General features: G+C 49.7%; 1 protein-coding gene across 1 annotated transcript; it reads left to right on the top strand.

Annotated features, from left to right (window-relative positions):
• The first annotated feature begins 3357 nt into the window (after positions 1-3357).
• Positions 3358-8556, top strand: LOC140361500 (cystatin-A-like). The gene is made up of 3 exons (XM_072447214.1): positions 3358-3750; positions 6076-6177; positions 8400-8556. Exons 1-3 carry the CDS (start codon positions 3643-3645, stop codon positions 8493-8495), a joined length of 306 nt encoding a protein of 101 aa, XP_072303315.1. The 5' UTR covers positions 3358-3642; the 3' UTR covers positions 8496-8556.
• The last annotated feature ends 6451 nt before the right edge of the window (positions 8557-15007 follow it).

The following is a 15007-nucleotide window of genomic DNA, read 5'->3' as shown; positions in this document are numbered from 1 at the left end:
GAAGAGACTCGCTCCAGGTGAAGAGACTCACTCCAGGTGAAGAGACTCACTCCAGGTGAAGAGACTCGCTCCAGGTGAACTGACTCACTCAAGGTGAAGAGACTCGCTCCAGGTGAAGAGACTCACTCCAGGTGAAGAGACTCGCTCCAGGTGAACTGACTCACTCCAGGTGAAGAGACTCGCTCCAGGTGAAGAGACTCACTCCAGGTGAAGAGACTCACTCCAGGTGAACAGACTCGCTCCAGGTAAACAGACTCGCTCCAGGTGAACAGACTCACTCCAGGTGAACAGACTCGCTCCAGGTGAAGAGACTCACTCCAGGTGAAGAGACTCGCTCCAGGTGAAGAGACTCGCTCCAGGTGAACAGACTCGCTCCAGGTGAAGAGACTCGCTCCAGGTGAAGAGACTCGCTCCAGGTGAAGAGACTCGCTCCAGGTGAACTGACTCGCTCCAGGTGAAGAGACTCGCTCCAGGTGAAGAGACTCGCTCCAGGTGAAGAGACTCGCTCCAGGTGAAGAGACTCGCTCCAGGTGAACTGACTCGCTCCAGGTGAACAGACTCGCTCCAGGTGAACAGACTCGCTCCAGGTGAACAGACTCACTCCAGGTGAACAGACTCACTCCAGGTGAACTGACTCGCTCCAGGTGAAGAGACTCGCTCCAGGTGAAGAGACTCGCTCCAGGTGAAGAGACTCGCTCCAGGTGAACTGACTCGCTCCAGGTGAAGAGACTCGCTCCAGGTGAAGAGACTCGCTCCAGGTGAACAGACTCGCTCCAGGTGAACAGACTCGCTCCAGGTGAACAGACTCGCTCCAGGTGAAGAGACTCGCTCCAGGTGAAGACTCACTCCAGGTGAAGAGACTCGCTCCAGGTGAAGAGACTCGCTCCAGGTGAAGAGACTCGCTCCAGGTGAAGAGACTCGCTCTAGGTGAACTGACTCACTCCAGGTGAACTGACTCGCTCCAGGTGAACTGACTCGCTCCAGGTGAACAGACTCGCTCCAGGTGAACAGACTCGCTCCAGGTGAAGACTCACTCCAGGTGAAGAGACTCGCTCCAGGTGAAGAGACTCGCTCCAGGTGAAGAGACTCGCTCCAGGTGAACTGACTCACTCCAGGTGAACTGACTCGCTCCAGGTGAACTGACTCGCTCCAGGTGAACAGACTCGCTCCAGGTGAAGAGACTCGCTCCAGGTGAACAGACTCGCTCCAGGTGAAGAGACTCGCTCCAGGTGAACTGACTCGCTCCAGGTGAAGAGACTCGCTCCAGGTGAAGAGACTCGCTCCAGGTGAACTGACTCACTCCAGGTGAACAGACTCACTCCAGGTGAAGAGACTCGCTCCAGGTGAAGAGACTCGCTCCAGGTGAACTGACTCACTCCAGGTGAAGAGACTCGCTCCAGGTGAAGAGACTCGCTCCAGGTGAACTGACTCGCTCCAGGTGAAGAGACTCACTCCAGGTGAAGAGACTCGCTCCAGGTGAAGAGACTCGCTCCAGGTGAACAGACTCGCTCCAGGTGAACTGACTCGCTCCAGGTGAACTGACTCGCTCCAGGTGAAGAGACTCGCTCCAGGTGAAGAGACTCGCTCCAGGTGAAGAGACTCGCTCCAGGTGAACTGACTCGCTCCAGGTGAACTGACTCGCTCCAGGTGAAGAGACTCGCTCCAGGTGAAGAGACTCGCTCCAAGTGAAGAGACTCGCTCCAGGTGAACAGACTCGCTCCAGGTGAACTGACTCGCTCCAGGTGAACTGACTCGCTCCAGGTGAAGAGACTCGCTCCAGGTGAATAGACTCGCTCCAGGTGAAGAGACTCGCTCCAGGTGAACTGACTCGCTCCAGGTGAACTGACTCACTCCAGGTGAACTGACTCGCTCCAGGTGAACTGACTCGCTCCAGGTGAACTGACTCGCTCCAGGTGAACAGACTCGCTCCAGGTGAAGAGACTCGCTCCAGGTGAAGAGACTCGCTCCAGGTGAACTGACTCACTCCAGGTGAAGAGACTCGCTCCAGGTGAAGAGACTCGCTCCAGGTGAACTGACTCGCTCCAGGTGAAGAGACTCACTCCAGGTGAAGAGACTCGCTCCAGGTGAAGAGACTCGCTCCAGGTGAAGAGACTCGCTCCAGGTGAACAGACTCGCTCCAGGTGAACTGACTCGCTCCAGGTGAACTGACTCGCTCCAGGTGAAGAGACTCGCTCCAGGTGAAGAGACTCGCTCCAGGTGAAGAGACTCGCTCCAGGTGAACTGACTCGCTCCAGGTGAACTGACTCGCTCCAGGTGAAGAGACTCGCTCCAGGTGAAGAGACTCGCTCCAGGTGAAGAGACTCGCTCCAAGTGAAGAGACTCGCTCCAGGTGAACAGACTCGCTCCAGGTGAACTGACTCGCTCCAGGTGAACTGACTCGCTCCAGGTGAAGAGACTCGCTCCAGGTGAAGAGACTCGCTCCAGGTGAAGAGACTCGCTCCAGGTGAAGAGACTCGCTCCAGGTGAACTGACTCGCTCCAGGTGAACTGACTCGCTCCAGGTGAAGAGACTCGCTCCAGGTGAAGAGACTCGCTCCAGGTGAAGAGACTCGCTCCAGGTGAACAGACTCGCTCCAGGTGAACAGACTCGCTCCAGGTGAAGAGACTCGCTCCAGGTGAAAAGACTCGCTCCAGGTGAACAGACTCGCTCCAGGTGAACAGACTCGCTCCAGGTGAAGAGACTCGCTCCAGGTGAACAGACTCGCTCCAGGTGAACAGACTCTCTCCAGGTGAACAGACTCGCTCCAGGTGAAGAGACTCGCTCCAGGTGAAGAGACTCGCTCCAGGTGAACAGACTCGCTCCAGGTGAACAGACTCGCTCCAGGTGAACAGACTCGCTCCAGGTGAACTGACTCGCTCCAGGTGAACTGACTCGCTCCAGGTGAAGAGACTCGCTCCAGGTGAAGAGACTCGCTCCAGGTGAAGAGACTCGCTCCAGGTGAACTGACTCGCTCCAGGTGAACTGACTCGCTCCAGGTGAAGAGACTCGCTCCAGGTGAAGAGACTCGCTCCAGGTGAAGAGACTCGCTCCAGGTGAACAGACTCGCTCCAGGTGAACTGACTCGCTCCAGGTGAACTGACTCGCTCCAGGTGAAGAGACTCGCTCCAGGTGAAGAGACTCGCTCCAGGTGAAGAGACTCGCTCCAGGTGAAGAGACTCGCTCCAGGTGAACAGACTCGCTCCAGGTGAACAGACTCGCTCCAGGTGAAGAGACTCGCTCCAGGTGAAAAGACTCGCTCCAGGTGAACAGACTCGCTCCAGGTGAACAGACTCGCTCCAGGTGAAGAGACTCGCTCCAGGTGAACAGACTCGCTCCAGGTGAACAGACTCTCTCCAGGTGAACAGACTCGCTCCAGGTGAAGAGACTCGCTCCAGGTGAAGAGACTCGCTCCAGGTGAAGAGACTCGCTCCAGGTGAACAGACTCGCTCCAGGTGAACAGACTCTCTCCAGGTGAACAGACTCGCTCCAGGTGAAGAGACTCGCTCCAGGTGAAGAGACTCGCTCCAGGTGAACAGACTCGCTCCAGGTGAAGAGACTCGCTCCAGGTGAACAGACTCGCCTCGGGGGGACGAAGCCTCGCCTCAGAAGACAAGAGACGACAGCAGAGACGAGAGTGCAGACATGGAAGTGCAGGAACCCGAAGACACGGGGCCCATTTGTGACTTTGTCTGTGGCGGCGTCGGAGAGTCCAGACCAGCCGACCCAGAGGTGCAGGTCATCTCTGACTCTGTGAGTATCAGAGCGCCCGAGCCTCTGTGACACTGTGACTCTGTGAGTATCAGAGCACCCGAGCCTCTGTGACACTGTGACTCTGTGAGTATCAGAGCACCCGAGCCTCTGTGACACTGTGACTCTGTGAGTATCAGAGCACCCGAGCCTCTGTGCCTCTGTGACTCTGACTCTGTGACTCTGTGACACTGTGACTCTGTGACTCTGTGACTCTGTGACACTGTGACTCTGTGACTCTGTGACACTGTGACTCTGTGAGTATCAGAGCGCCCGAGCCTCACTGCCTCTGTGACTCCGACTCTGTGACACTGTGACACTGTGACTCTGTGACTCTGACTCTGTGACTGTGAGTATCAGAGCGCCCGAGCCTCTGTGACACTGTGACTCTGTGACTCTCTGACTGTGACTCTGTGACACTGTGACACTGTGACTCTGTGACTCTCTGACTGTGACTCTGTGACACTGTGACACTGTGACTCTCTGACTCTCTGACTGTGACTCTGTGACACTGTGACTCTCTGACTCTCTGACTGTGACTCTGTGAGTATCAGAGCGCCCGAGCCTCTGTGACTCTGTGACTCTGTGAGTATCAGAGCACCTGAGCCTCTGTGACACTGTGACTCTGTGAGTATCAGAGCGCCCGAGCCTCTGTGACTCTGTGACTCTGTGAGTATCAGAGCGCCCGAGCCTCTGTGACTCTGGCTTTGTAACTCTCTGAGTATCAGAGCGCCCAAGCCTCTGTGCCTCTGTGACTCTGATTCTGTGACACTGTGACTCTGTGACTCTGACTCTGTGACACTGTGACTCTGACTCTCTGAATCTGTGAGTATCAGAGTGCCCGAGCCTCTGTGCCTCTGTGACTCTGAGACTCTGGGACTCTGACTCTGTGACACTGTGACTCTGTGACTCTGTGACACTGTGACTCTGTGACTCTGTGACTCTGACTCTGTGACACTGTGACTCTGTGACACTGTGACTCTGTGACTCTGTGACTCTGTGACACTGTGACACTGTGACACTGTGACACTGTGACTCTGTGACTCTGACTCTGTGACTCTGTGACACTGTGACTCTGTGACTCTGTGACACTCTGACTCTGTGACTCTGAGACACTGTGACACTGTGACTCTGTGACACTGTGACTCTGTGACTCTGTGACTCTGTGACTCTGACTCTGTGACTCTGTGAGTATAAGAGCGCCCGAGCCTCTGTGACTCTGTGACTCTGTGACACTGTGACTCTGTGACTCTGTGACACTGTGACACTGTGACTCTGTGACTCTGACTCTGTGACTCTGTGACTCTGACTCTGTGACTCTGTGACACTGTGACTCTGTGACACTGTGACACTGTGACTCTGTGACTCTGACTCTGTGACTCTGTGACTCTGACTCTGTGACTCTCTGACTCTGTGACTCTGTGAGTATAAGAGCGCCCGAGCCTCTGTGACTCTGTGACTCTGTGACTCTGTGACTCTGAGTATAAGTTGCATCTGAAGTGCCTGAAGTGCAGAACAAAACGTGCCGTCTTGTTCTGCCCTGAAGCTTCAGTCTCAGATCTGAAACACGAGTCTTTAAGGAGTTTGTCAGGTCCAAAGTTCAGTCTTTGTCCATTTGCAGTCGTACAGTCCACACACCGCTTCAAGAATCCATCCTTATGTTTCCTGTGTTGTATTTGTACTGTGTTCTGCTCCTCCTCGTGTGAATGTGTTACGTTGTGGTAATAGCGTTGTTATTATTGTGTTCACCTATAGAGGGCGCACTTGTCCTTGTGCGCAGAGCTGTTCAGAAACATGTCGAGCAAGTTCTGCAGCACATGTGCCAAAAGCTCGAGTAAAGACAAGTCTGAAATTGAGATGTTCTTCTTTGTCTCGGCCACAATGCAACATTTAAACGAGTCGCTGACGTTGGGAGGAGAGAACCTGCACGAAGACCAGGTCATCGTCTCTCATCTCGCATTGTTCCATTCGTTTGTTTCTTTCGTTACCTGATGCCTCCAGTCCGACCGACGAAAGCGGTTGAAAAGAAGAAGATTCGCGGCGCTGCGTTTTTCTGATCTCGGACGAGCGGAAAAACAACAGAATCTACTTTTGTCATCCAAAGTTTATCGTTAAAGCTGAAAACGGCGACTAAAAGCCGCGCGTCGCTTTCAGTCATCAGCGTAACATGAAGCCAGAATAGAAGGGGGCCTAAAACTGAGCCCTGGGGGACCCTGCTGATGGTGGGGCCAGACGCAGACAGCTCTTTCAGGCGAATGGTGCGACCGCCTGCAGGCTGCGGGACTTCTAACGCTGTTGCCTTGACGACTTGCTTTTCTTTATGTTCAGGTGAAGAGTGAGGTGGAGACGAAGACGGGACAGACATACGACACTTTCCAGGCAAAGTCCTACACGAAACAAACTGTGGGCGGATATAACTATTTTGTCAAGGTACGTTTCTATAAAGGACAACTGTGTATTCGGGCCTCAGGACTCTGTATTTGGGCCTCAGGACTCTGTATTTGGGCCTCAGGACTCTGTATTTGGGCCTCAGGACTCTGTGTTTGGGCCTCAGGACTCTGTATTTGGGCCTCAGGACTCTGTGTTTGGGCCTCAGGACTCTGTATTCGGGCCTCAGGACTCTGTATTTGGGCCTCAGGACTCTGTATTTGGGCCTCAGGACTCTGTATTTGGGCCTCAGGACTCTGTATTTGGGCCTCAGGACTCTGTGTTTGGGCCTCAGGACTCTGTATTTGGGCCTCAGGACTCTGTGTTTGGGCCTCAGGACTCTGTATTCGGGCCTCAGGACTCTGTATTTGGGCCTCAGGACTCTGTATTCGGGCCTCAGGACTCTGTATTCGGGCCTCAGGACTCTGTATTCGGGCCTCAGGACTCTGTATCTGGGCCTCAGGACTCTGTATTTGGGCCTTAGGACTCTGTATTCGGGCCTCGTGACTCTGTATTTGGGCCTCGGGACTCTGTATTCGGGCCTCGGGACTCTGTATTCGGGCCTCGGGACTCTGTATTCGGGCCTCAGGACTCTGTATTCGGGCCTCGGGACTCTGTATTCGGGCCTCGGGACTCTGTATTCGGGCCTCGGGACTCTGTATTCGGGCCTCGGGACTGTATTTGGGCCTCGGGACTCTGTATTCGGGACTCTGTATTCGGGCCTCGGGACTCTGTATTCGGGCCTCGGGACTCTGTATTTGGGCCTCGGGACTCTGTATTCGGGCCTCGGGACTCTGTACTTGGGCCTCAGGACTCTGTGTTTGGGCCTCAGGACTCTGTATTCGGGCCTCGGGACTCTGTATTCGGGCCTCAGGACTCTGTATTTGGGCCTCAGGACTCTGTGTTTGGGCCTCAGGACTCTGTATTCGGGCCTCGGGACTCTGTATTCGGGCCTCAGGACTCTGTATTCGGGCCTCGGGACTCTGTATTCGGGCCTCGGGACTCTGTATTTGGGCCTCGGGACTCTGTATTTGGGCCTCAGGTCTCTGTGTTTGGGCCTCAGGACTCTGTACTTGGGCCTCAGGACTCTGTATTCGGGCCTCAGGACTCTGTATTTGGGCCTCGGGACTCTGTATTTGGGCCTCGGGACTCTGTATTCGGGCCTCAGGACTCTGTACTTGGGCCTCAGGACTCTGTATTTGGGCCTCAGGACTCTGTATTCGGGCCTCAGGACTCTGTATTTGGGCCTCAGGACTCTGTACTTGGGCCTCAGGACTCTGTATTCGGGCCTCAGGACTCTGTATTCGGGCCTCAGGACTCTGTATTTGGGCCTCAGGACTCTGTATTCGGGCCTCAGGACTCTGTACTTGGGCCTCAGGACTCTGTATTTGGGCCTCAGGACTCTGTGTTTGGGCCTCAGGACTCTGTATTCGGGCCTCAGGACTCTGTACTTGGGCCTCAGGACTCTGTATTTGGGCCTCAGGACTCTGTACTTGGGCCTCAGGACTCTGTATTCGGGCCTCAGGACTCTGTATTCGGGCCTCAGGACTCTGTATTTGGGCCTCAGGACTCTGTATTCGGGCCTCAGGACTCTGTATTTGGGCCTCAGGACTCTGTATTTGGGCCTCAGGACTCTGTGTTTGGGCCTCAGGACTCTGTATTCGGGCCTCAGGACTCTGTACTTGGGCCTCAGGACTCTGTGTTTGGGCCTCAGGACTCTGTACTTGGGCCTCAGGACTCTGTGTTTGGGCCTCAGGACTCTGTATTCGGGCCTCAGGACTCCTGCCATGGACACAAACAGCAGCTCTCTGGAGCCCTCTGCTGGCAGCAGTGAAAAAGGCGCTCACAAAGAAATGGATGACACAAAATGCACCGACGATAATGACTGGACTGACATTAAACTGGACATTTGTAACATGGAAATAAATACATTTGAACTTCATTTGAAAATGGACATATTTGACAGACTTTGGACTAAATGGGACGTTTTCTTTGGGTTCTGTTTGCCTTGATTGTCTCTTCTTTTTTCATTTATGGCTGTTATTGGACGTCTACTTACTTTGGTTTATGTTTCCTCTCTGGTCGTGTTCTTTTCTTCTGGGTTTTAATATAATTTTGAAAACTAAAAACATTTCAATATTAAAAAAAAGAATAATTATTATTTCTGTTGTTTATTTGTGATGAAGTTGACCTTTTTGACAGTTTTTTTGTTTCTTTCTTCACAGGTGCATGCTGGGAAGGATAAATACCTGGAGCTCTTTGTCTTTAAGGGGATGGACGGTGAGCTCGTCCTCCGACGTGTTGAGGAGTCCAAGGAATGAAAAGCCTCTTAATCATCTCACAAACAAAACAATGATGTCATATGTTTTGTACGATCAAGATTAAAGGTGTCGCATGAGTTAAACATTTCCCGTGATTTTAAGTCTTTTGTTCGGTCCCGTTTTTGTTGATCGCCTCGTTGGTTCACATAGGTGTATCCATGGTAACAATTTAAAGCTAAATACTATGTTCACATTGTTCCACTGTCAGTCCGGTCGAGTTCACGTTTGATGGTGTCTCAGAGCCCAGAGGAAGCAAGGGAAGGAAGCAAGGGAAGGAAACCAGCGAGGAAAAGTGAGCAGGACTTCAGGAGGAAGCAGAAGATAAGATAATACACAACAATGTACAAATATACAAAACATATACAGCGAGCTCAGACTGAGATGTGAAATGTGTAAACTGCAGGTGTTTCGCTGGCTGAGGCTCAGTCTGTGGGATCGATGGTATTTTGAAAGTTCTGACTCCAGAGACCTTCCTCTCCCGGGTTCTACATGAGATATAGTTGTACACAAACACTTTATAAATCTCTTTTTGAACCTGCACACTCCCTTTTCCGTGCCCCGACACTATCATCATGTCTCCACGGCGCCTTCTGCTTATTTTGAACCATTTTAGCCTTCAGAGGGGCAATGGTGTCCAGAACATTCAAAACTCTAGATGTATAAAGTGCATCGTGTCCTTGAAATGTTCCGCCGTCATTTATGTGTCTCAATCGTCGGAGGAAATTGAGATGTTGTTCTTCTTTATCTCGGCCACGATGCAGCATTTATTTAAACGAGTCGCTGACCTTCGGAGGAGAGAACCTGCACGGAGAGGAGGTCATCGTCGTCTTAGCTCGCGTCGTTCCATTCCTTTGTTTCTCTCATTACCTGACGCCTCCAGTCTAACCGACGAAAGCGGTTGAAAAGAAGAAAATATTAGCCTTTGTAGGGGCAATGGTGTCCAGAACATTCAAAACTCTAGATGTATAAAGTGTATCGTGTCCTTGAACAGTCTCAATCGTCTGTGGGAGGTTCTCTCTTTCTCTGTGGAACTCCTCCAGGTTTCCATTGTCTCCCAAAGGGTTTTGTAGTTGTTCCTGCAGGAGGCAGGTCTAAGGACGGGGGGCGCTCTGGGACATTGGCTGATTTCCCATGATTTTTCTATCGTTCAAACCGTTTTTCACCGTCGTGCTTCGAGGAAACTTGTGTCGTGATTTAGGGCGTTGCAAAAATAAACTGAATCGAAGGTTTTCACAGTCAGAGAACAGTCAGTTTAATGTGGATTCCAAACGTCGCACGTGTGGAAACGGAGCGATTTCAGGAGGACAGCGGCGTGTTCGGAGTTCCTCAAGGTCAAGAGTGAGTCACGTCTTCACACAGTTCCACAGAAACACACCAACCCTTCGACACACTCGTAAATCTTGAACCGGATTAAAGGCGACTCTCTCAGGACGATCTTCTTCTTCTTCTGTGACGGAGAAAAGGTCCTGGCGCTCTCTGACCTCTGCTCTTCATCTCTGTCTGGATCATGGCTCTGAACCACCTGAACTCTTGCATCAGGGACAACTGGATTTGACTTTGAGCAGACGCTTCGGTGAAATGTGAAGAAGTCAAACCGGTCTCGAACTCGCGTCAGATTTGGGCTTTGTCTGAACTCTGACAAGAGGAAAAACCGGTCCAAATAACTGGACCAGAACAGAGATTTACAGCCCAAACTCGTGAAGAAGAGGAAGCCAAACGACACGCCTTTATGTAGTCAGGTTAAGTTTAGGGCTTTTATGAGGATTATTAGTCTTAACATTGGACTTTGGTTAAGATTAGGGCATGATTTTGATTTTTAGAAATAATATGGAACTTTTTATCTTTTGTGTGCCATGATTTTTCTCTTTTTTTTGCATTTGTTGGATGTCTTTTCTCTCTGGCGTCGTTTGGTTTTACTGTGTTTATTCTTTTGTTATTACAAACCTGAAAAAATAAATTAATAACATATTTTCCGGAGTATAAGTGGCACCAGCCAAAAAATGCATAATCGAAAAGAAAAAACATGTATAAGTCGCACTGGAGTACAAGTATATAAGTATAAATATAAGTATAACTATAAGTATAAGTCGCAGCCCGGCCACAACTATGAAAAAAGGTGCAACTTATAGTCCAGAAAATACGGTAATTTAGAATTAGAATCAGAAAAGGTTTATTGCCATTGTCAATGAAACAAAATTCAAAAACATAGAAACTTGTCTTCAACATAAAACTCTAAAACATTGAACAAGTCATAACAATAATAATAAACCACCAGATTAAAAGAATACAAATAAGAGTAAAAATAAAGATAAAAATAGGCTTAATATGTACACAAATGTATGTATATTTTTAACAGTAATCTCCTAAAAACATCTGTATTTATTTGTGTTCCCATTCTTCATCCGTCAAAACAAAAAGACCTTCTCTTTACAAAAAAACACAACTTAAAACATTACCTTAACTTATTTTTTAACATATTTAGAAGAACGTAGCTCCAGATGATGAACGCGTCTCGTTTTTAATGCAGGGCCGGACTGACCGTTACGGAAGAACGTTCAAGAACATCGTTTGAACGGCGTAAACCAGAAAACGCAGAGAATATCATCTTTAAACAAACTGACCATGTGATTCTGAAACTCGTTTGACCGGTTTGACCGTCGAGCCAAACCACGCCTCGGACGAACTCACTTTTCTAACGCAAAAGAGACGCAAAAAAACCACATTTTTGCTGTTTGTCCATAATTACGTACGATTATTCCTCTTTATATAGTTATAGTTATGGTTAGAAGTGCCAGTTATGGACAAATAAACGTGACTGTGTCTGTGTGAAGCGGTGATGGTACGCTCCGTCAGACGCGCACAAACGCTCCAGCGACGCCCGCGCGACCCTCAGTCCCGTCGCGAGCTTCAGAGTCGGGGATGGGGTCGTCCATGGCAACGCCCGAGATGGGACGCACCACGTTTGCGGACGTGGAGATTCAGAGCCGGTGCGACGCCGTGAGTGTCTGGAGTGTCGCAGGTTTGTCAAAAATGTGTCGGTTTGTCAAGAACGTGCTTTTCTTTTGTCCAGGTGAAGGGTCAAGCGCAGGAGAAAACGGGACAGACATACGACACTTTCCAGGCCAAAACCTACAAGATGCAAACTCTGGGTCACGGAACCAGCTACTACGTCACCGTGAGTCTGAGGCGGGTTTAAACGTGTCAAACTGAGCAAAAGAACATGTTTTTTTTTATCACAGCTTCAGACGTTTGGTGGCATTTTTAAGATAAGATAAGATAAGCCTTTATTTATTTATTTTCAACTGGAAAAAGATGTGATTGTCGTCAGTAAAAGGCACATAATGTAAATATGACAAAACCAAACTCATAATGACATTTGTGGAGCAGAAGTTTGGGGATTTCTTTCTAAATCTGTGAATCTCCCATAGTTATTTTTTTTTTTTTTTTTTTATTTTATTTATTTTATTTATTTTATTTATTTTATTTATTTTATTTATTTTATTTATTTTATTTATTTTATTTTTGCATATAAGAAAGTAAGATATAAAGATCATTGAAATCTAAGATTTAAATTATTTAGAGATAATATATATTTAGCTTTTTTGGAGCTTTGCCTGATGTCTCACAGATTCTTCCTCCGCACGTGTTTTGCCTGATGTCTCACATATTCTTCTCCCGTACGTGTCTCACTTTGCCTGATGTCTCACAGATTCTTCTCCCGCACGTGTTTTGCCTGATGTCTCACAGATTCTTCTCCTGCACGTGTTTTGCCTGATGTCTCACAGATTCTTCTTCCGCACGTGTCTCACTTTGCCTGATGTCTCACAGATTCTTCTTCCGCACGTGTCTCACTTTGCCTGATGTCTCACAGATTCTTCTTCCGTACGTGTCTCACTTTGCCTGATGTCTCACAGATTCTTCTCCCGCACGTGTTTTGCCTGATGTCTCACAGATTCTTCTCCCGCACGTGTTTTGCCTGATGTCTCACAGATTCTTCTCCCGCACGTGTTTTGCCTGATGTCTCACAGATTCTTCTCCCGTACGTGTTTTGCCTGATGTCTCACAGATTCTTCTCCCGTACGTGTCTCACTTTGCCTGATGTCTCACAGATTCTTCTTCCGCACGTGTCTCACTTTGCCTGATGTCTCACAGATTATTCTTCCGCACGTGTCTCACTTTGCCTGATGTCTCACAGATTCTTCTCCCGCACGTGTCTCACTTTGCCTGATGTCTCACAGATTCTTCTCCCGTACGTGTCTCACTTTGCCTGATGTCTCACAGATTCTTCTCCCGCACGTGTCTCACTTTGCCTGATGTCTCACAGATTCTTCTCCCGCACGTGTCTCACTTTGCCTGATGTCTCACAGGTTCTTCTTCCGCACGTGTTTTGCCTGATGTCTCACAGATTCTTCTTCCGCACGTGTCTCACTTTGCCTGATGTCTCACAGATTCTTCTCCTGCACGTGTCTCACTTTGCCTGATGTCTCACAGATTCTTCTCCCGTACGTGTCTCACTTTGCCTGATGTCTCACAGATTCTTCTTCCGCACGTGTCTCACTTTGCCTGATGTCTCACAGATTCTTCTCCCGCACGTGTCTCACTTTGCCTGATGTCTCACAGATTCTTCTTCCGCACGTGTCTCACTTTGCCTGATGTCTCACAGATTCTTCTTCCGCACGTGTCTCACTTTGCCTGATGTCTCACAGATTCTTCTTCCGTACGTGTCTCACTTTGCCTGATGTCTCACAGATTCTTCTCCCGCACGTGTTTTGCCTGATGTCTCACAGATTCTTCTCCCGTATGTGTCTCACTTTGCCTGATGTCTCACAGATTCTTCTCCCGCACGTGTTTTGCCTGATGTCTCACAGATTCTTCTCCCGCACGTGTTTTGCCTGATGTCTCACAGATTCTTCTCCTGCACGTGTTTTGCCTGATGTCTCACAGATTCTTCTCCTGCACGTGTCTCACTTTGCCTGATGTCTCACAGATTCTTCTCCCGTACGTGTCTCACTTTGCCTGATGTCTCACAGATTCTTCTCCCGTACGTGTCTCACTTTGCCTGATGTCTCACAGATTCTTCTCCCGCACGTGTTTTGCCTGATGTCTCACAGATTCTTCTCCCGCACGTGTTTTGCCTGATGTCTCACAGATTCTTCTCCTGCACGTGTTTTGCCTGATGTCTCACAGATTCTTCTTCCGCACGTGTCTCACTTTGCCTGATGTCTCACAGATTCTTCTCCCGCACGTGTCTCACTTTGCCTGATGTCTCACAGATTCTTCTCCCGTACGTGTCTCACTTTGCCTGATGTCTCACAGATTCTTCTTCCGCACGTGTCTCACTTTGCCTGATGTCTCACAGATTATTCTTCCGCACGTGTCTCACTTTGCCTGATGTCTCACAGATTCTTCTCCCGCACGTGTCTCACTTTGCCTGATGTCTCACAGATTCTTCTCCCGTACGTGTCTCACTTTGCCTGATGTCTCACAGATTCTTCTCCCGCACGTGTCTCACTTTGCCTGATGTCCCACAGATTCTTCTCCCGCACGTGTCTCACTTTGCCTGATGTCTCACAGGTTCTTCTTCCGCACGTGTTTTGCCTGATGTCTCACAGATTCTTCTTCCGCACGTGTCTCACTTTGCCTGATGTCTCACAGATTCTTCTCCTGCACGTGTCTCACTTTGCCTGATGTCTCACAGATTCTTCTCCCGTACGTGTCTCACTTTGCCTGATGTCTCACAGATTCTTCCTCCGCACGTGTTTTGCCTGATGTCTCACATATTCTTCTCCCGTACGTGTCTCACTTTGCCTGATGTCTCACAGATTCTTCTCCCGCACGTGTTTTGCCTGATGTCTCACAGATTCTTCTCCCGTATGTGTCTCACTTTGCCTGATGTCTCACAGATTCTTCTCCCGCACGTGTTTTGCCTGATGTCTCACAGATTCTTCTCCCGCACGTGTTTTGCCTGATGTCTCACAGATTCTTCTCCTGCACGTGTTTTGCCTGATGTCTCACAGATTCTTCTCCTGCACGTGTCTCACTTTGCCTGATGTCTCACAGATTCTTCTCCCGTACGTGTCTCACTTTGCCTGATGTCTCACAGATTCTTCTCCCGTACGTGTCTCACTTTGCCTGATGTCTCACAGATTCTTCTCCCGCACGTGTTTTGCCTGATGTCTCACAGATTCTTCTCCCGCACGTGTTTTGCCTGATGTCTCACAGATTCTTCTCCTGCACGTGTTTTGCCTGATGTCTCACAGATTCTTCTTCCGCACGTGTCTCACTTTGCCTGATGTCTCACAGATTCTTCTCCCGCACGTGTCTCACTTTGCCTGATGTCTCACAGATTCTTCTCCCGTACGTGTCTCACTTTGCCTGATGTCTCACAGATTCTTCTTCCGCACGTGTCTCACTTTGCCTGATGTCTCACAGATTATTCTTCCGCACGTGTCTCACTTTGCCTGATGTCTCACAGATTCTTCTCCCGCACGTGTCTCACTTTGCCTGATGTC

Source organism: Eucyclogobius newberryi, unplaced genomic scaffold (genome assembly GCF_026437365.1).
Source record: "Eucyclogobius newberryi isolate DKJ021-1_F unplaced genomic scaffold, fEucNew1.0.hap1 SCAF_16, whole genome shotgun sequence".
NCBI classification, from domain to species: Eukaryota; Metazoa; Chordata; class Actinopteri; order Gobiiformes; family Gobiidae; genus Eucyclogobius; species Eucyclogobius newberryi.
The sequence above is the reverse complement of the archived record's forward strand: the minus strand, read 5'-3'. Positions and strand labels throughout refer to the sequence as shown.

Coding starts and splice junctions, on each gene's coding strand:
- LOC140361500 (XM_072447214.1), top strand. CDS start 3,643: ATGGAAGTGCAGGAACCCGAAGACACGGGGCCCATTTGTGACTTTGTC. Junction 3,751..6,075: donor TGCAGGTCATCTCTGACTCT/GTGAGTATCAGA, acceptor CTTTATGTTCAG/GTGAAGAGTGAGGTGGAGAC. Junction 6,178..8,399: donor GATATAACTATTTTGTCAAG/GTACGTTTCTAT, acceptor CTTTCTTCACAG/GTGCATGCTGGGAAGGATAA.